This window comes from Puma concolor, chromosome E4 (assembly GCF_028749965.1).
Source record: "Puma concolor isolate L17-30 chromosome E4, mPumCon1.1.hap2, whole genome shotgun sequence".
NCBI classification, from domain to species: Eukaryota; Metazoa; Chordata; class Mammalia; order Carnivora; family Felidae; genus Puma; species Puma concolor.
In genome coordinates, this window is record NC_141683.1 from 59547409 (window position 1) to 59568320 (window position 20912).

Below are 20912 nucleotides of genomic sequence, written 5' to 3' on the forward strand. Positions count from 1 at the left end.
GAGCCTGACGTGGGGCTCGAACTCGTGAACCGCGAGATCATGACCTGAGCCAAAGTCGGACGCGTAACCCACTGAGCCACCCGGGTGCCCCTACTCTCCATTCTCTATATATGTATTTGTATGTAGAAGGGTGTATTTGTATGTAGAAGGGCCCTACCTCCAAATATCACTATAGTGCAGAGTAAGCTTCGACACACGAATTTGGTGGGGGACACAGACATTCGGTCCATAGCAGTGTATGTGTGTGTGTGTGTGTGCACCGTGCACGCATGTACCCACACATCTACATTTATTGGACACCCTACTATGTGTGGGATTTCCATTCATTGTGTCATTTAATCCTCAAAAGGATCCAGTACAGCTATGGTCCCCAGTTTACAGACCTGGATGTTGAGGGAGAGAGAAGTCACATGTTTTGACGGGGGTGAGGGAAAGAACTGATTGCAGAACTGAAGTTCTTAGTTTTGAATTTAAGGAATGGAGACGTCTGTCAGCCAGCAATAAATCGTCATAATGACGAAGTGAAACAATGCAGATAAACTGCCAAACAGGGAAACTGGTACATAGTAGAAGCCTAATACATGTTTCTCAAATCTGAATGTCTGTTTACTCTACAGGGAGCATCTTTGAGAAGGTTGACTGGGTTTAATCAAGAATTTGCACAGATAATCCGTCGTCCTACAAGCAAAAGGTTTTCTATAGAAATTTTCAAATACCTGTGTCTCCTATGATTTTGGACAGATTCTTCCTTCTCTTTGGCCATCCTGTACACACACACACACACACACGCGCGCGCACACACACGCACACACGCATACACCCTGTTCTGTCTGCCTCAAATACAAGGCAGAGAGTGCAAGGAGACTAGGCAGCTTCCAGTGAGTCTGCGGCCACGGCATCATGTACGGCGGCATCATGTACGGCTTCACCTGCAGGTGGACGTGACCCAGAGTAAACCCACCCCCGCGAAACCGGTTTGTGGGTACGTCGCTCCCCCTTCTTTATACATGGTTGTCAGTTTGCTGGAACTGTTTTATCAGCCATATTGTTTCCATGTCTTCTTTTGTAAGCCTCCTCCGACATTTTCTGGAAGCAGGCACAGTATGAAGGCAGAAGAGAAAACTGCTTATGTACGTGGTATCACAAGGGAGGGAAGAGCGAGGGGGAGGTCTCAGAGGCTTGTCTCCAAGCTATGGCTCCCAGCTGGTGCATCCGGATCCCCTGGGGGTTGTGCTTGGCAAGAGGCGGCTGTCCAGGTGCCCCCCAAGACCTGCCACGTTCGTTAGGGGGACGATTCTCAAGTCTAACACACCCTTTTAAAATAACAGATATTTTGTAACAGCCTTTTAGTATCTTGAAATGAAATTGGTCATAACACAATCTACCTACCTACAGAATTTGGAAACTTTAATGTGATCTCCTAATATTAATAACAATAGGAAGTGATTATATCATTCTTCTATCCACAACTTTCATCACACCCAGAGAGAAGCCAAAGGATCTGTACGACCCTGCACAATCTGGTCTCCTGTTTCCTCTCGGAACTCATATCTTACCTCTCTACCACTTAAGCGTACTTCTCAAACCACATGGGTCTCCTCACTGTCTCTTAAACAGCCTAGACACAGAGCCTTCTCAGGGCCTTTGCACCGCCTTTCCTCCATGCCCGAAACACTTCCTCCGATGTCTACTGGGCTGACTCCTTCACTTCCTTTAAGCCTGTTCTCAGGAAAGCTCTTCCTTAAATTTACACGGTAATGGCATTCCTGGATACATTGGGATAGAACAAAACCGTGCAAAACAAACAAACAAAACACCTTCATGCTTAGATGTCAACAGTTTGACTCTAGATCAGAAAATAACTTTCTTTGTGGTCTTTCAAAAGTCACATGTGAAGGGCATTGTTCTTTTTTTAAATGTTTATTTATCTTAGACAGAGAGAGAGAGCACGAGCAGGGGAGGGACAGAAAGAGAGGGAGACACAGATTCTGAAGCAGCCTCCAGGCTCTGAGTTGTCACCACAGAGCCCAACGCAGAGGCTCGAACCCACAAACCGCGAGATCATGACCTGACCTGAGGTCAGATGCTTAACCAACTGAGCCACTCAGGGGCCCTGGGAAATGTCCTTTTTGTCATGCACTGCAAGACATCTGGTATACTTGGCCCCACCCACTAAGTATCTGGAGTGTTCTCTAATTGTAACAATCCCAAAATGCCCCCATAGATTTCCAAAATGTGATATTGACGACCACTCAGTTACACGCCTTTTTTTTTTGAATTTATTTATTTATTTTTGAGGGGGATGGGGGTGGGGCACGAGCTGGGGAGGGGTTGAGAGAGAGAGGGAGACACGGAGTCCGAACCAGGCTCCAGGCTCTGAGCTGTCAGCATGGAGCCTGACGGGGGGCTCGAACCCGCAAACTGTGAGATCATGACTTGAACTGAAGTTGGATGCTTAACTGAGCCACCCAGGTGCCCCCACATGCCTTCTGTTATTTCAAATAACAAAAATTAAAGCCCCATTGGCTCAATAAAATAATATTGATTGCCTCCAGGTGTACATCGTCTTCAGGGAAGGCTTCGTCAAGGATCACGTGATTTAGCCAGGCCCTCAATTCTACCGTTTCTCACAGCTCTGTGTTTCTTAAATTTCGGTTCCACCCACCCAGCATTCTCAGCAGTATGTCCTTGAGGCTTCATCCTGACCCAAGGGCCCCAGGCCCGTCTCCACCCCTGAACCAAGCATCTGGCTTAAAAAGTGCCCGTAATCAGAGCCCACCCCCGGAGCTGGGCCAGAGGTCATTCTGCGCAACCCTCAGGATACACTCTGTAAGTTTCATCCATTAAATTGTACTGCTTCACTGGTTTTTAATGTATTCACAGTGTTGCGTGATCATCACCATAATCTAATTTTATAACATTTTCAAGAAAGTTTGTAACTGTCAGCAGTCGCTTCTCATACAACCCTACCCTCAGCCCCAGGTAATCATTAACCTTTCTGTCTCTCTATATTTACCTGCCCTAGATATTTCATATAAATGGAATCATACAGGGCACCTGGGTGGCTCAGTCGGCGAAGTATCCGACTTCGGCTCCGGTCATGAGCTCATAGTTTGTGAGTTCGAGCTCTGCATGGGGCTCTGTGCTGACAGCTCAGAGCCTGAAGCCCGCTTTGGATTCTGTGTCTCCCTTTCTCTCTGCTCCTCTCCTGCTCACGCTGTCTCTCTCTCTCTCCTTCAAAAATGAATATTCAAAATAATTAAAAAAAAAAATAAATGGAATCATACAACATGTGGCCCTTTCTGTCTTGCTTCTTAGCCTCATGTTTTCAAGGTTCCCCCGTGTTGTAGCAGGGGGTCAGTGTTTCATCCCTTTTTACGACTGAGTAATGGTCCACTGTATGGCTAGCCCCGTCTTGTTATCCACTTGTCAATTGATGGGCAATCGCGTTGTTTCCACTTTTTAGCTATTATGGATAATGCTGCTACGAGCATTTGTTTGATATAGACTTTTGTGTGAATGTAGGTTTTTATTTCTCTTGCTTTAATACCGAATTGCTGGGTCATATGGTAACTTTATGCCTTATATTTTGAGGAACTAACAAAAACTGTTTTCTAAGGTGGCTGCATCATTGTGCATGGTCACCGGCAGCGTGCAAAGGTTCTAACTCCTCCGAATCTTCCACTATCCTTGTTGTCATCTTTTTCTTCTTTTTTTTTTTATTAAGGAAGTTTTTTTAATGTTTATTTTTCTTTGCGAGGAAGAGAGAGAGAGACAGAGTGAGGGCGGGGAAGGGCAGAGAGAGAGGGAGACACAGAATCCGAAGCAGGCTCCAGGCTCTTGAGTTGTCAGCACAGAGCCCGACACGGGGCTCGAAAACACGCGCCGCGAGGGTGGGGATATAATATTTTATGCAGAACAGGCAGCATACTCCACAATTTTGCTTTGACTAGCTGTATGTGGACGGCTGGATTGGAACGATAGCTTATTTTAAAGATGTCTTAACCTGTGTGATTCTTTAGCCAGCATTTAGGATTCAGTTGGACAAAGCCTCTCCTTATCTTAGTTCAGAAATCTTTTGGGGGCCCCAAAAGGGAGTGGCTTATGAAAGCGACTTGGAAAAAGAAAATTACTATGTATCTTTCTCTTCTTTTCTTGGAAAACATTTCTCACCCCAAATCCACAGCATCTCTTTCACACAACTGTCACCTATACGGTGTTACTTCGTGAAATAACTTTTCTTTATTGGTGGCTCAGTCGGTTAAGCATCTGACCTCCACTCAGGTCATGATCTCACGGTTTGTGGGTTGGAGCCCAGAGCCTGGAGCCTGCTTTGGATTTTGTGTCTCCCTCTCTCTCTGCCCCTCCCCACTCATGCTGTCTCTCTGTCTTTCAAAAATAAACATTTAAAAAAAATAACTTTTCTATCTCTTCTCTGCATCTGAGTGAATACTGCTCACAGCTCAGTATTAGAAGAAAAATCTTAAGAGAGCAATTGAAAAAATGCATTTGTTGGCAGCAATTTCTATCTTTGAATGCACAGTAAGTTCTGAGCTAATGAGCTATGGGAAGAAAAACCTTTGTGATAAATAATATATTTGATAATGAGCGGGAGAAAAAAAGGTTTTCAGTGGAGTTCAGTACGGGAAGGGCATCCTCGTATCATGGGTGGATACGGAGGCAAAAGATCCATAATTGGTTTTCTCATTCTCTCCATGTCAGTCTATGGCAGATCTTTCCAGACCTTTCTTGAATGCCAGCTTTCAAGAGGGCTTAGCTCTCAGGCTCCATGGCACCAGATGATCTACTTAATCTCATTTCATCTTTTTATTTAAAAACTTTTTAAAATGTTTATTGACTTAAAAAAAATTTTTTTTCAACGTTTATTTATTTTTGGGACAGAAAGAGACAGAGCATGAACGGGGGAGGGGCAGAGAGAGGGGGAGACACAGAATCGGAAACAGGCTCCAGGCTCCGAGCCATCAGCCCAGAGCCTGACGCGGGGCTCGAACTCACGGACCGCGAGATCGTGACCTGGCTGAAGTCGGACGCTTAACCGACTGCGCCACCCAGGCGCCCCATAAAATGTTTATTGACTTTTAAGAGAGAGACAGAGAGAGTGTGAGTGGGGAAGGTGCAGAGAGAGAGAGACACACACACACAGAATCCGAAGCAGGCTCCAGGCTCTGAGTTGTCAGCACAGAGCCTGACGCAGGGCTCGAACCCACAAACCACGAGATGATGACCTGAGCTGAAGTCTGACGCTCAATTGACTGAGCCACCCAGGTGCCCCTCGTTTTGTCTTTTTAAACTCCACAGATAGGCAGGTATGAGGATGCCTATTTTACATAAGAATAAACTGACATTCGGAAAGGTTCTATATAACTCCGCAGGGTCACAAAGATTGGCCAGTGCCAGAGTCAATGCAAGTCCAAATAATAATAGTAATAACCAGGTATTTCATTAGAAAAGTTTAAAGGGGCGCCTGGGTGGCGCAGTCGGTTAAGCGTCCGACTTCAGCCAGGTCACGATCTCGCGGTCCGTGAGTTCGAGCCCCGCGTCAGGCTCTGGGCTGATGGCTCAGAGCCTGGAGCCTGTTTCCGATTCTGTGTCTCCCTCTCTCTGACCCTCCCCCGTTCATGCTCTGTCTCTCTCTGTCCCCCCAAAAAAATAAATAAACGTTGAAAAAAAATTAAAAAAAAAAAAGAAAAGTCTAAAATACTCTGGAGAACAAACCGCTTTCAACTCCTTCAGCATCTGGCTTTCTGGCGACCTAGACTCTGAGAGGAGCTTCAGCTTCCGGTTTTTGACCAAGTAAAGCATCTATCCCGTAGGAATATTAAGGCATCCATTAACTTTTTCCCTCCCCATTATCCCGTCTGTCCCTGAAGACAAGCTGGGTGTTTGGCAAGTGCAAGATAGTAAATTATTGCTCCCACAGTGCCAATCTGTAGATAAGGGAATAATTAATGCATTCCTCAAAGCAGATGGATTTCAGAGGAATTTAAATCCTGCTCCGGGGGCAGCATCAGTTTGTGCTGGAGGCTGGTGAACTGGACTTTGTAAATTCTGACCTGATTCTTTCCCTGCCCTGTTTTCTTCCTCCCTTCCTCCTCGCTCCAGTTCGCCTGTTTGCTTCAACTTTTCTTCCCCTTATTAAGACTGCTGCGTAGAAAACGCCAGGAGGCTAGGGACGGTACAGAACGTGGGGAGTGAAGAAGGGGGAAAAAACATTACGAAAAGGAAATGCTCTGTCCTCTGAATGGGCAGCGCTCTGGTCTGCGCGTTGTAACGACTGCTCCTCGGCCTTGTGGTTCACGGGCGAGCAGAGCAACACAGTAGGGATCTGTTTACATCCACCCTCTCACTCTCGAGGGCTGCGGGTTCCTCAAAGGCCGGCCTCCAGGTCGATTCCCTGGGATGTTTCCAGGGCTCGGCGCGGTGCCTGGCGCCCGGCAGCTGTCCCTAGACGTCGGGTGGGTGAAGGAAAGGTGGGCAGGAAGGGGAAGGCCAGCGGGAGCGCAGGGCGAGCCTGGAGGAGGAGGGGGAGGAGAACGGGGCTGTGCGGAACCCACGGGGGAGAATCCGAAAGTAGGAGTGCGATGGAGAGGGAGATGGAAAAGGGGACGTGCCAACGGCTGAAACTGGGACGGAGGGACGGGGCCAGGGAGGGCCCGCGTCGGGGCCACCGGAACGAAGCGGCGCGAGCCGAGAGGGTGAGGGCGAGACAAAGAGCGGCGGGCGAGGCCGGCCGTGGGAAGGGACGGGAAGAAGCGGCCGCCGAGCCGGGGGCGCGGGGCTGGGGAGGGGCGGCGGCGCGGACGCGGGCGCGGGGGGCCGCGGGGGGCGGGGCGGCGCGGCGGAGGAGGGGCGGGAGCGCCGCAAAGTTACTTGGCCTGCGCCCGCCCGGGTCCGCGTGCTGGTGGCGGGGCGGCGGGAGGAGCGAAGCGGGGCTCGGCGGCCTGAAACCCGAAACCTCCAGTCCGCGAGCGCGGCCGGGAGGAAGGAAGCGGCGGCGGCGGCGGCCGCCGAGGCGGGAGGCGGCCGGGCCGGGCCCTGAGCGGCGGCGGAGGCGGCGCGGTGAGCCCGGAGCGGGGCGCGGGGCGGGCGGGCCCGAGCGGGACTGAGTTCCGGGCGGGGCGGGCGGGCACGCGCGCGCGGGGGCGCGACGGGGAGGGTCTCTGCGCCCCTTCCCCCACGCCTCGTCGCCCCCACGGCGCTCTCCTTTTTCCGCGCCCCCCACGGCGGGTGGGAGCTGTGCTCCCGGCCGCGCTCCGCCAGCGGGTGGGGAGCCGGAGCTCTTTGTGGGAAGATCTTGGGGGCGCGTCCCTGCCCTGCGGCCGGGGGCTTCGGACTGGCCCTGCTCCCGGCCCGCCCCTTTTCTGCAGCGCCGCCCGCAGCCCCCTGGTACGACCCCCTGGAGGGGAGGGCATCCGTGCGTGCCCGGGACCCGGCCCGGAGGGGCTCCAGGCGGCGGGCTCACTCCTCCCTCGCGGATAGGCGTGGGGGGCTAAGCGGCCTCGTCCCCCGCCTGGAATCCGTGAGGACCAGGTGAGTCCCACCCTCTCAGTCGGGCTCAGGGCGCTGTGTCCCCGAGCCTGGGCGGGAGGCGCGCTCAGAAGTCGCCGGGCCGACTCTGGCGCGGCGCGATGGGCGCCTCCGCCGCCCCCACATCTGCCAGAGCGAGAGTCGGTTAGCTTTGGGGGGACTTGGCCAGCCTTCTGGGCCAGACCTTAGCCCCGTGCAACCTCTTTACAAAGGCGTGGGAGATGAGAATGTCCGTTGGGGAACTGGGATGCTCTGGTGCGCTCCCGAGAGGTCTGCTTTCCAGTAACCACACGGCCGTGCATTGGCATGACTTTGTATCGCATCTCCGTGGCTATTTTTGTTCGCTGTTGCACCTTTCATCCGTTTTTGCGAAGTGCTTTCCAGAGAAGGTCATTTGGTCTTCCTCCCTGTGAGGTCGGGAGGTGGGGTGGTTTTGGAGGGAAAGGACCTCAGTGCCTTGATGTGTCCAATGGGGATAATGGTAACGACAGACACGCCTATCTCAGCGTGCTCCTGGCTGGGGAGGACATCACCGGGCCTCCTCCCCAGCCCGGCAGCGACCAGTTCAGCCCAGCCTCCCTCCCTGTCCCTGGAAATGAGCTGCAGGGGGCTACTGCATGGGGAAAAAGTGACTTTCCCTTACTGCAGCCATGAGACAGGTGAGGAGAGGCATTTCCCAGAGCTCAAGGCAGAAAGAGGAGGCAGGAGGGACTTCAGATCACACAGCCACGGGCTCTTCATCCACCTTTCTTTAACTGGGATTTGTGTCACCCCTTTCTGTCACTTCTCCCACAGCTTCCCTCTTGTTCTGTCCCACACCTATCTTATTTTGTAGTCGTAAGCTGTTTATAAGCACGATCGTATACACTTTTTTAAAATTTCATTCACTTAACAGCCCTGTGAAGTGCTATCAGCCCATTTTATAGGTGGAGAAACAGACTCAAGAGAGCTAAGTACTTGGCCCAGCAATAAGGAGCCAGAATGAAACTCAGGTTTTTTGACTTGGCGGTACTTTTAATGTCGACGCCGTCATCCAGGTGGGTCCTCGAACTCAGGACTTCTCCCTGTCCCAAAGCTCCACCGCCACGGCGAGGAGATGAGGGACCCCCTCAAAGAGAGACCCGCTTGGCATTTTAGGAGCTAAATCCACGACCTCATGTACTCCTATCCTTCTCTTTGCGTCGCAGCCCTGCATGGTGGGAGTATCAGAGACGAAGGAGGACCGTGTCGTCAGAGGGGTTGAGCTTTGTTTGGGTTCCGTGAAAGACAGAATGGGCTGAACTGGAACTGACCTACATGTCCGCCAAAGGAGGTACGGTTCTGTAGTATAAACTCTGCTGCGTGCTGGGCCAGTCAGGAGGCCTGCCTGTAGAGGAGGGCAGGCAGGTGGGCTGGTGGGGGGCACGCCTCCCTGGGAAGAGACAGCTCCAGCCCCTTGTTGCTTGACCTGAACGTTGGGGGGGGGGGGGGAAGCTGTAAATTGTTACGGAAAAGGATCTCATGTTTTTAAAGCTAGTAACGAATTCAAACCCCTTTTCAAAATACGCAGGGCAAGCAGATTATAGGTGCCGGCTGGTCGTTGCCTGCAGACTGCCAGCCGACAGCCTCTGGGTTGGACCTTAGGAAGAAGTTGCTGTCATTCTAAGAAGTGATGAAGCGTGGCTGGAGTGGGGGGCGGGGGTGTCTTCTAGCTGTTTTCCTTTGAGAACCAAAAAAAGAAACGACAACAGAACTGGAGGTAGCCAGCAGTGCTGGCTGGAGTTTGGAGGGAGGACTGACTTAATGACTCAGCCCCTCATTCGTTCAGCCAGTGTCAGTCTCCTTGGAGTCTAGTCTTTCGCCAAGAGAATGCTTGCAACTTGCTCGCTACCTGTTTCTGTGGCCAGTTATGGGCGCAGCAGGCGTTCGGGGCAGATGCGTTCGGGGAAGCTGGGAGCCTAAAGGAAGGCGTTTTCTCTGTGATGGGGGGTAAGACACGAAGGGGGCACGTTCGGGGGTGTGTGTGTTTTTCACTCAAGTAACCGGTGAGAGAGCCCTGGATCCAGAGCACAATCTGAAGTCAGCCTGCCACTTACAAACCGGTGTCCCTGGGTGAATAATAGAAAGCATATCGGGGCGCCTGGGTGGCTCCGTCGGTTGAGCGTCCAACTTCGGCTCAGGTCACGATCTCGCAGTCCGTGAGTTCGAGCCCTGCGTCGGGCTCCGGGCTGATGGCTCAGAGCCTGGAGCCTGCTTCCGATTCTGTGTCTCCCTCTCTCTCTGCCCCTCCCCCATTCATGCTCTGTCTCTGTCTCAAAAATAAATAAAAACGTTAAAAAAAATTTTTTTTTAAATAGAAAGCATATCTAGAGTGTGGTAGCTTTTTCACAAACATGAGTCATTATGAAAGATTTTTTAAAACATAGATGTGTATAGGAAAATAAAATACAGGACGTGTATAGGAAAATAAAGTTCCCTCCACTCCCTCTCCTCACCTCAGAGGTAACCACCGCAAACGTATTATTTTCTAGACCTTCTTCAGGGCCTAAGTCTATGCCCCCCGAGTCTGGAAATCCGGGTGAATATGCAATACATTGTTTATTGATACTTATATATTTTTTGAAGTTTATTTATTATGAGAGACAGAGAGCAGGAGAGACGGAGAGGGAGAGAGAATCCCAGGCGGGCTCGAGGCAGGGATCGAACTCATGAACTGTGAGACCGTGGCCTGAGCCGTACCGAGAGTCAGACGCTTAACTGAGCTACCCAGGCACCCTCCACCCATGTCTGGCCCCGAGTGCAGCGTGAGCCCCCCCCCCCACTTCCTGGAGGGAGCTCGGCCCCTCCCGGCTGGGTCCCAGGCACTCACCAGGGGTTGTACAAGGGGGCTGCGGGCAGCGCTGGAGAAATGGGGCCGGCCGGGAGAAGGGCCTGTCCAAAGCCCCTGGCCGCAGGGCAGGGATGCGCCCCCAAGATCTTGTGTACACGGGAGTATTTCTGGATAAAACCTATTCCTACAAGTGAAGCTGGTGAAAGTAGGTTACTTTTTTTTTTTTTTTAAGGTTTTTTTTTTTTTTTTTAACGTTTATTTATTTTTGGGACAGAGAGAGACAGAGCATGAACGGCGGAGGGGCAGAGAGAGAGGGAGACACAGAATCAGAAACAGGCTCCAGGCTCTGAGCCATCAGCCCAGAGCCTGACGTGGGGCTCGAACTCACGGACCGTGAGATCGTGACCTGGCTGAAGTTGGACGCTTAACCGACTGCGCCACCCAGGCGCCCCATTAAGTTTTTTTTTTTTTTAACGTTTATTTATTTTTGGGACAGAGAGAGACAGAGCATGAACAGGGGAGGGGCAGAGAGAGAGGGAGACACAGAATCGGAAACAGGCTCCAGGCTCCGAGCCATCAGCCCAGAGCCTGACGCGGGGCTCGAACTCCCGGACCGCCAGATCGTGACCCGGGCTGAAGTCGGACGCTTAACCGACTGAGCCACCCAGGCGCCCCGAAAGTATGTTACTTTAAACGTTTATTTAAGCAAAATTCCCTTTGTTTATTGGGATCTGGAGATGCTGCAGACAAGAGATTGAATTTATTTACTAACTTTTAGGTTTCCTTGTTTGGGGATGGGTAGTATTTCTAAAGCACGACATTCAAAGGGTATACAAGGTAATATCTCCGTCCTATCTCAGCCCTCTCTTTCCCTATTTTGGATATAATGAATTTTGCCAGTTTTTGTGTATTCATCTAGAGTTAGCCTATGCATCTGTAGGCAAATAAAATGTGTCTTCTGTTTTCTCCCTCTAAAAGAAAAAAGTACGGTAGCATACAATATACCCTATTCTGCTTATGGGCTGAAAACAAAGCAGAACAAAACCTGTGTCTTCGAGATCATTCCGTACCAAAGTTCTGTGCATTTTAGGTTTTCCCAAGCTTACACTGAAAAAAAGCTTAGTCAGTTTACACTCCTTCAAACTGCCCATGAAATCCTTTTCAGTTTTTCTGTTGAATTGTTTGTGATCGCATCAGTTTTTGAGGCTGTCTCTAAATCCTGGACTTTCTTTTCTTGTTAATAAATCAGATATTTTGCCCTTTATGTTTTCCTCCCTAGCTTTACTTAACTGTACCTTTGTGCAGAAGTGATGACTTTTTACATGATTGGGTCTGAATCACTTTTCTGTGACCCTCCCCCGCCCCCCAAGTGTTTTGTTTTGCTTAGGAAGTCCTCTCCAATCGCAAGACTAACTTCTTACGTTTTCTCTTTCCTCTCTGTTCTCTTTGCTTTTTTTTTTTTTTTTTTTCTCACTTAACACTATTTTAAAGTATCGTGTCTTTCCTATTCCCTTTTTTTCAGGTTCCCTCCTTACTGACACCAGGGAAGACAGGGTTTGAATTTGCCTGTGAGCCTCGTTGGCCAATGTGGCATCCCTCTTGTCTTTCGTTTTTAGAGGGATTATTTTCTTTTCAACGTTTTTTTTTTTATTTTATTTTTGGGACAGAGAGAGACAGAGCATGAACGGGGGAGGGGCAGAGAGAGAGGGAGACACAGAATCGGAAACAGGCTCCAGGCTCTGAGCCATCAGCCCAGAGCCCGACGCGGGGCTCGAACTCACGGACCGCGAGATCGTGACCTGGCTGAAGTCGGACGCTTAACCGACTGCGCCACCCAGGCGCCCCTAGGGATTATTTTCATCGAGCGTGAAGGACGAGCTCTTCACTAGGCGAGGGAAGAGGGAGGATGGGCATTCTGACAGCGGACACGTTTCCGTGCAAAATCAAGGGAGCGAGGCACAGCAGTGGGTATATTTGGAGAACCGTGAGCGAGCGATTCAGGAGCGCCGCAGTGGAGGGCGTGTCCGTGATAGGTTCTGCCGGTGGCCCAGCCTGGCATGGCGTGACCAGGCTGGTTAGGAGTCAGCCGGTCCAGCAACACTGCAGGGTGGGAAGGAGATGAGATAGAAATGTCCGGTAGTCATCGAGGGCAAGGATAGCGAGGCCCTGGGCCGGGGTAATGACAGTGGCCGATGGAGTTGTGAGTCAGAATTTAGGGAGGCACTACGTGTCCGTGACGGGGAACGGAAGTGACCAGCACGCGTTGCTTTACATACGGCATCTCACTGACACCTAGCAAGCCCGTATAAAAGAAGAGCCAAGGCTCAGAAATGTTCATGAATCTCCCCCAGGTCCCGTGGCTCGTGTCAGTCGGGGCCTTAGCCCCATCAGGACTACCTAGCAAGAGTACTCTCTGATGCCCTGGGTTTCTGTCTCGAGTGCTTGGGGTGGGTGGTGATGTTTTTTTCTAGGGTAGTGAAAAACACGGGGAATAGCATATTGAGATGGTAGAAATGCTAGGAGCAGAGAGGACGAATTCCATTTTGCACATGTTCTAGCTGAGGTGCCCGGGTGTGGCAGGAAGGGACTATGGGAGGAAACACCTACTAGGCGGGTGGATATGAATCTGGAGCTCTGAAGGGCGATATAGATGGAGATTTCGGAGTCATCCCTGTTTACGGGGGTATAGAGAGCGCGTACAGAGAGAGAGGAGGTCTCAGGCGGCACTCTTCCTTCTACAAGTGGTGGAAAATCCAGTTCACACTGGCTTAAGCAGAAAGGAAAGTTATTGGCTCACATCACCAAGAAGCTCAAGAGTGGGGGCGCCTGGGTGGCTCAGTTGGTCGAGCATCTGGCCCTTGATTTTGGCGCAGGTCATGATCCCGGGGTTGTGGGACTGAGCCCCATGTCGGGCTCCCTGCCGAGCGTGGAGTCTGCTTCGGGTTCTGTCTCTGTCTCTGTCCTCCCCTGCCCTCAAAACAAACAAACAAACAAACAAACAAACTTAAAAAAAAGCTCCAGGGTGTATCTGACTTCAGGCCTGGGTTCCAGGTTCAAATGATTTCATCAGGACTCACTTTCTTACCTGCTCTGGTCTCAGGCTCCCCGCTCACGATGGCTAGGGGGTGATGCCAGTGCGAATCCCGCGGGAGAGGGGAGCTGTCTGTCTCCCAGCTACCCCACCACCGGGCCCGTACGTCTCACAAACCGAGTCATAAAGTGGGTCAGAGGGGTTTGGAATGTGCTGATGGGCGAGGCATAAATCATGTGTCACGTCCATGAAGACACATGAACTCCGGGTCTGGAAAGGGTGACTCTGCAGAGGAAACTCAGGGGCAACCCCCGGAGCAAAGGAAGCAGTTGATTTCCTCTGCAGACGGAGAAGGAGTGGCCCCTGGGCAGTAGTAGGGACACGGGCAGGGCGACCGCAGGTCAGTAAGCCTGGAAAGGAATGGAAGGAGGGAGAAGCAGGAGAGGGCGGCGGGGGGAGGGGGGCATCTCAGAGGAAAATGACTTAGTCGAAGGCATCAGGTGCTGGGGGAGTTCAAGGAAGGACCCGTTGGATTTGGCGAGGAGGTCATCCTTGTGCAAAGCAAGACAGTCATTTATTTTTATATTTTATTTTTATTTTTGAGACAGAGAGAGACAGAGTGTGAGTGGGGGAGGGAGAGAGAGAGAGGGAGACACAGACTCTGAAGCAGGCTGCAGGCTCTGAGCTGTCAGCACAGAGCCCAAGCAGGGCTCGAACTCCAGAATGGCGAGATTCCATGACCTAGGCGGAAGTCAGACGCTCAACTGACTGACTGAGCCACCCAGGCGCCCCAAGACAATCATTTATGTTATACTTGACTGTGCCTGCCTTCTAGAGGATTCCTATTCCTGCCTGTCTCCTGTACTCCCCGCCCAGTCCCGGGACGGCCAGGAAGGGCAGAGGTGTGGTGAGGGCAGTCGGGACATCCGGGCTCTGCCAGTAATTACATATGTGACTGAGCTTTGGTTTCATCGTCTGTAAGATAACACGGCTGTGCTGGGTTGCTCCTGTGGCCGCTCCTAGCTCTGAAAGGTTGGAGATAAACGCATCTGCTCATTTCAGACCGCTTTGTTAACATAACCCTTGTCCAAGCCTTCACCTGTTACCTGGGCTAACTGGTGTCCCTGCCTCTGCGCTCGCCCTACATCTGTTCTTTGCCCTGTAGCAAGAGTGGCCCTTTAAAACAGGTCGGTCACATCCCTCCAGGGGCCTCCGTCACACATGGGCTCTCATCCATAGTCCTCACCACGGCCACGGAGTCCTCAGTAGTCTGCCCCTTACTGGGAAATCTGCATGCCTTAAAGCTCATTCCGCCTCAGGGCCTTTGCACAGGCTCTTCCCTAGCCTGAAATTCCTTTGCACTGTTTTCTGTTCTGATCAGATGTCACCTGGAGAGACTTTCTGACTACCCACTCCCAGCCCACTCACCCATTCTTTCTTCTTTCCCCTGGTAGCTTTCTTCATGGCACCTGGCACCATCTGGAATTATTTTGTATATTCATTGTCTGTTTGTTTACTGTTTGTGTCCCCTTCCCTGTGAAGCTCGCACAAAGCTATACCCCCCACAAAGCTCCAGGAGAGGAGAGATTTTGGTACCTTGCTCTGTGCTGTGTCCCAGTGCTGTGTCCCAGCTTGGCACAGAGTAGGTATTCAGGAAACCTTCTTAGGGGTGGCTGAGTGAGGGCTGGGAAGGGGGAAGCAGGGAGTACCCAGGAACCAGCAGCAGCGTGCTAAGGGTGGGAGGCGACATCCTTTATTCAGCAGCGCTATCTGTGACGGCATGTGTCTCAGATACGGTCAGCAGAAAAAAAGGATTCAGAAGTGATACTACTAAAACATGTAAAAATAGGGGCACCTGGGTGGCTCAGTCAGTTCAGGGTCTGACTTCAGCTCAGGTCACGATCTTGCTGTTTCCGAGTTCGAGCCCCGCGTCGGGCTCTGTGCTACAGCTCGGAGCCCGGATCCTGCTTCAGGTTCGGTGTCTCCCTCTCTCTCTGCCCCTCCCTTGCTCACGCTCTGTCTCCCTCAAAAATAAATAAACATCAAAAAATTTTTTTTACACGTTCAGAAATAACATTCTCAATTTTAGCGGTATGAGTTTAGCTAGTGTGCTGGGCTCCGGGAGGATTACGAATAAAACAAATAATCGAGAGTAAAAACCAATTAACATGATACCATTGTTTCTCTTGTGATGGAAGCAATCTTACCCTTATTCCCTGCATAGTTTTCATCTCTTCTTCTTGGAGCGCACATGCACACGTGTGTGTGTGTGTGTGTGTGTGTGTGTGTGTGTGTGTGTTAGGGAGAGAGTTGTTTTATTTTCCTTTGATCTGTTCATCAAGTACATGCAGTAAACCCAAAGTACTGTGGTGGAACAGGATTTCTCAGGCTCCGTGCTGTCAACGTCTTGGGCTGGGTAATTCTTTGCTGTGGGGGCTGTCCTCTGCATCAGGGGGTCTTCAGCAGTGTCCTTGGCCTTACATGCCAGAGCTGTCCCCTGAGATGTGACACCCAAAAATGTCCCTGGGCATTTCCAGAGACTCCTCCCTGGGGTAGGAGGGGAGGCAGAGCGCCCTTCCTTTGAGAAACACTGATGTAAAATATTGGGGTAGTGATTGCGTTTGATTGTTACCTAGAGTCTTCTGTGTGGGCATTTTTGGACCTTCCCCAGCCATCCTGACACTCCCTTAAAAAATGAGATTTTCTCTTTCAGGGTAGGGTGCTGTGCATGGAACCTCAGCTGAGGGCCCGCCACCCCGACTCAGCTGGGGCACTCGCATTGCTAGTCACTGAAGCGACTCTGGCTGGGCGGGAGCCCCCCTCCTGCAGTGATGGAGCAGTCAGGTTCAAGTCCTGAAGCCCTGAGCACTGTCCCCGTGGAACCCCAGCCATTTCCATTTGCAGTGCGTCCTTTCTCCTGTGTGTCATCCACTTAAGCGGTCAAGTGAAATGTCTTAGGCGGTCCTTAAAATTTGAAGGGGAGAGAAAAGAATGGAGTCTTCTTTTCGTATCTTAAGTAGCTTAAACATTTTTTGAGTTTTATTCCCTGACAGCCAGGCCACTACCTGCTTTCGCATGTTTCCACGTACATTGCTTTTTCCTGGTACAAAATGACCCCCCACAGTAAGTCCAGTGACTGTCTGTCACCACACACAGTTACTCACTATATTCCCTATGCTGCACATTACATCTCTTGTGACTTACTTCTTCTATGACTAGAAGTTTATGCCCCTTAATCCCCTTCGCCTGTTTCGCCGGCCCCTCCAGCCTGATAGCCCACGGTTTCCCGTCTGAGTCTGTTTCTGCTTCGTGAGTGTGTGTTGTTTTGCTTTTAGATTGCACGTAGAAGTGAAGTTCTGTGACATTTTCTTTCTCTGACTTACTTCATGTAGTGTAATGCCCTCTGGGTCCATCCATGATGTCTCAAACGGCAAGATGTCATTCTTTTTTTAAAAAAAAAATTTTTTTTAACGTTTATTTATTTTTGAGACAGAGAGAAACAGAGCATGAACGGGGGGGGGGGGGGGCAGAGAGAGAGGGAGACACAGAATCCGAAACAGGCTCCAGGCTCTGAGCTGTCAGCACAGAGCCCGACGCGGGGCTCGAACTCACGGAATGCGAGATCGTGACCTGAGCCGATGTCGGACGCTTAACCGACTGAGCCACCCAGGTGCCCCAGATGTCATTCTTTTTTATGGCGGAGCACTCTTCCGTTATTTCTGCGTGTGCTGTATCTTCCTTACCCCATTCATCGGTGGGTGGCCGCTTGGGCGCTTCTGTATCTTGCCTCTTGCAAATAATGCTACAGTCAACGTAAAGGTGCGCAGTTCTCTTTGAATTGGTGTTTTCGTCTTCTTCACATAAATGCCCAAAAGTGGAATTGCTGGATCATGTAGTAGTGCGATTTTTATTTTTTGAGGACCCCCTTCCCCCCGCCGCCCCATGCTGTTTTCCATAGTGGCCACATCAGTTTATATTCCCACCACCAGGGTGCGAGGTTTCCCTTATTTCCACATTCCTCGCCAGCCCCTGTTTTTGTCTTCTTGATACTAACCGTTCTGACGGGCGTGAGGTGATCGCTCCTTGTGGTTTTGATTTGCTCTGATGCTGAGTGACGCTGAGCATCTTTTCACGTGCCTCTCGCCGTCCGGATGTCATCTGCAGAATAATGTCTACTCGAGTCCTTTGCCCGTTTTTTAATCAGGCTGTTTGGTTTTTTGAAGTTAAGGTGTGTCTGTGTATTTTGGATATAAACCCCTTAATGATTTGCAACTAGGATTGCTGTGGGTTGCCTTGTTGATGGTTTCCTTCCCTGTGCAGAAGCTTTTTAGTGTGATGTAGCCCCATGTATTTAACTTTAGTTGTTCTTGCCTGAGGTGACTGGTTTAGGAAGATACTGCTTATTATATGTAGGGGATGAATCACTGGATTCTACTCCTGAAAGCATTATTGCACTATATGCTAACTAACTTGGATGTAAATTAAAAAGTTAATAAATTATGGGGCGCCTGAGTGGCTCAGTCGGTTGAGCGTCCAACTTCGGCTCAGGTCATGATCTCACGGTTCGGGAGTTCGAGCCCCGCGTTGGGCTCTGTGCTGACAGCTCGGAGCCTGGAGCTCGCTTCAGATTCTGTGTCTCCCTCTGTCTGCCCCTCCGCTGCTTGCACTCTGTCTTTCGCATTGTCTCAAAAGTAGATGAACATTAAAAAAAAAAAAAATTAAAAAAAAAAAGGGGCGCCTGGGTGGCGCAGTCGGTTAAGCGTCCGACTTCAGCCAGGTCACGATCTCGCTCTCCGTGAGTTCGAGCCCCGCGTCGGGCTCTGGGCTGATGGCTCAGAGCCTGGAGCCTGTTTCCGATTCTGTGTCTCCCTCTCTCTCTGCCCCTCCCCTGTTCATGCTCTGTCTCTCTCTGTCCCAAAAATAAATAAACGTTGAAAAAAAAAAAATTAAAAAAAAAAAAAAAAAGATACTGCTTAGACTAGCGTGAAAGAACTTACTGCCTGTGTTTCCTTCTAAGAGTTTTACGTTTCAGTTTTAGGTTTCGGTTCTTACATTTATGTCCTTAATCCATTTCGAGTTCATTTTTGTGTATGGTGTAGGCAAGTGGTCCAGTTTCCTTCTTCTGCATGTCGCGGTCCAGTTTCCCCAACACCATTTGTTGAAGATTCCACTGGATATTCTTGTCTACTTTGTCGACGATTACTCGACCGTACAGCTGTGGGTCCATTTCTGGGTTTGCTATTCTGTTCCATTGATCTCTGTATCTGTTTTCATACCAGTATCATACTATTTTGATTACTACAACTTTATAGTATAGTGTGAAGTCAGGGAGGGTGATACCTTCGGCTTTCTTCTTTCTCAAGATTTCTTTGGCTATTAGGGGTATTTTGTGGCCCCATACAAATTTTAGGATTTGTTGTTTTAGTTCTGTGAAAGATGACATTGCTTTTTTTTTCTTTTTCTGTAGTATTTAGATGGAGATTGCATTGAATCTCTAGATTGTTTGGGTGGCATGGACGTTTTAACGGTGTTTAACAATGGAAGTGTTAATTCTTCCAGTCCACGAGCATGGTACATCTCTACATTTATTTGTGTCATCTGAAGATTATTCTTTCATCAGTGTTTTATCGTTTTCAGGGTAAAAGGTCTTTCAGCTCCTTGGTTAAATTTATTCTGAGGTATTTTATTGTTTTTGATGCAATTATAAATGGGATTTTGTTTTTAAATGTTTTATTTATTTTTGAGAGAGAGAGAGAGAGTGCAAGCAGGGGAGGGGCAGAGGGAGAGAGGGAGACCCAGAATCCAAAGCAGGCTTCAGGCTCTGAGCTGTCAGCACAGAGCCTGACGTGGGGCTCAAACCCACAAACCGTGAGATCATGACCTGAGCCGAAGTCGGACGCTCAACCGACTGAGCCACTCAGGCGTCCCTAAATGGGATTTTTAAAAAATTTCCCTTTTTGATAACTCATTATTAGTGTATAGAAATGCACCTGACTTCTGTATGTTAATTTGTATCCTGCGAATTTACTGAATTTATTAGTTTTAATAGTTTTTTTTTTTTAACAGTTATTTATTTTTGAGACAGAGAGAGAGAGCATGAACAGGGGAGGGTCAGAGAAAGAGGGAGACAGAATCTGAAACAGGCTCCAGGCTCTGAGCGGTCAGCACAGAGCCCAACGCGGGGCTCGAACCCATGGACCGCGAGATCATGACTGGAGCCAAAGTCGGATGCTTAACCGACTGAGCCACCCAGGCGCCCCTAGTTTTTTGGTGGAGGGGTGCCTGGGTGGCTCAGTCAGTTAAGTATCTGACTTTGGCTCAGGTCAGGATCTCATGGTTTGTGAATTCCAAGGCCCGCATCAGGCTCTGCGCTGATAGCTCAGAGCCTGCTTGGGCTTCTCTCTCTCTCCCTCTCTCTGCCCTTCCCTGACTTGTGCTTTCTCTCTCTTTCTCAAAATAAACAAATAAACTTAAAAAAATATTTTTTTTGGTGGAGACTTAAGAGCTTTCTATATATAGTATCATGTTATCTGCCAATAGAGACAGTTTTACTTTTTCCTTTTCAATTTGAATGCCTTTTATTTCTTTCCATTGCCTAGCTGCTGTGGCTAGGTCATACATTCCTCTGGACGATCACATTGTAGGTTAATTCTACTGTCTCTTTTCTCATGGAGAATTTCAGGTTCAGAGAGGTTAGGAGACATGCACAAGGTCATGTGAAATTCAAACCTAGGTTTCGTCAGGATTCCAGAAACGATTTTTTCTACTGAATATCAGATCGAAGTAGATATTAAAGAGTAGGGGGCATATAAAATATTTTCTCCCACATGCAAAGTGCTGTTGGGAATTCAAAGGGGAAACTGAAGAAGAATTAATAAGCTTCCTGGAGGAGGAAGTCTCCTTACCTAAAATGAAAACTCGTGCTAAGACATGCATGTCTGAGAGGATAACGAACATGTAAAAGGAAAACTTGACATGGTAAGAGGTAGGAAGGGTCACTGTGAGGGTGGAATGTTCCAGAAAGTTTTTTTTCAGAATTTTGCTCTTGATGTGGATGGACCTTGAGCTAGATGTTATTCACGTAAGTGGCAGTGAGGTGGTCAGGGGCCTGGAATGGGTTACGGTAGTGATCTCCAAGCTTTTCCAGGGTGCGTGGATCCACCTCCCCTGCCCCCACCTAAAAAAAAAAAAAAAAGTTTATTATTTTGAGAGAGAGGGAGAGAGAATCCCACTGACCCAGGGCTCGATCCCAAGAACTGTGAGATCTTGACCTGAGCTGAAATCAAGAGTCAGACGCCTGAGCCACCCAGGCGCCCCACGATCTACCTCCCCTTTTAATATCACTTCAGCTGGAGAACACGTGTTGCTTCAAATACAGAAAGTTGCTTTGAATCAATAACTGTGTGAAAACGACTTTCAATTGTATTGACCACAATAGCACCTATAGACATTTGAAGAATAATAGTTCACGTGCGTGCGAGACATTATTTATTTGGTCCACGGTTAACTGCCACCTGCAGTTTG

The 20912-nt window shown here is 49.7% G+C and overlaps 1 protein-coding gene across 7 annotated transcripts in view; it reads left to right on the plus strand.

Annotated features, from left to right (window-relative positions):
* Window positions 1-6874: 6874 nt before the first annotated feature.
* Window positions 6875-20912, plus strand: part of GPR161 (G protein-coupled receptor 161) — a 64582-nt gene continuing 50544 nt past the window's right edge. For 2 of the 7 annotated variants that reach the window (XM_086694185.1, XM_086694188.1), the window contains exons 1-2: window positions 6875-7080; window positions 8736-8860. In XM_086694185.1, coding sequence (XP_086550311.1) covers window positions 8845-8860 — 16 coding nt within the window. In that variant the 5' untranslated portion in view covers window positions 6875-7080; window positions 8736-8844. The other 5 variants (XM_086694191.1, XM_086694192.1, XM_086694189.1 and 2 more) reach the window with 3 other exon arrangements.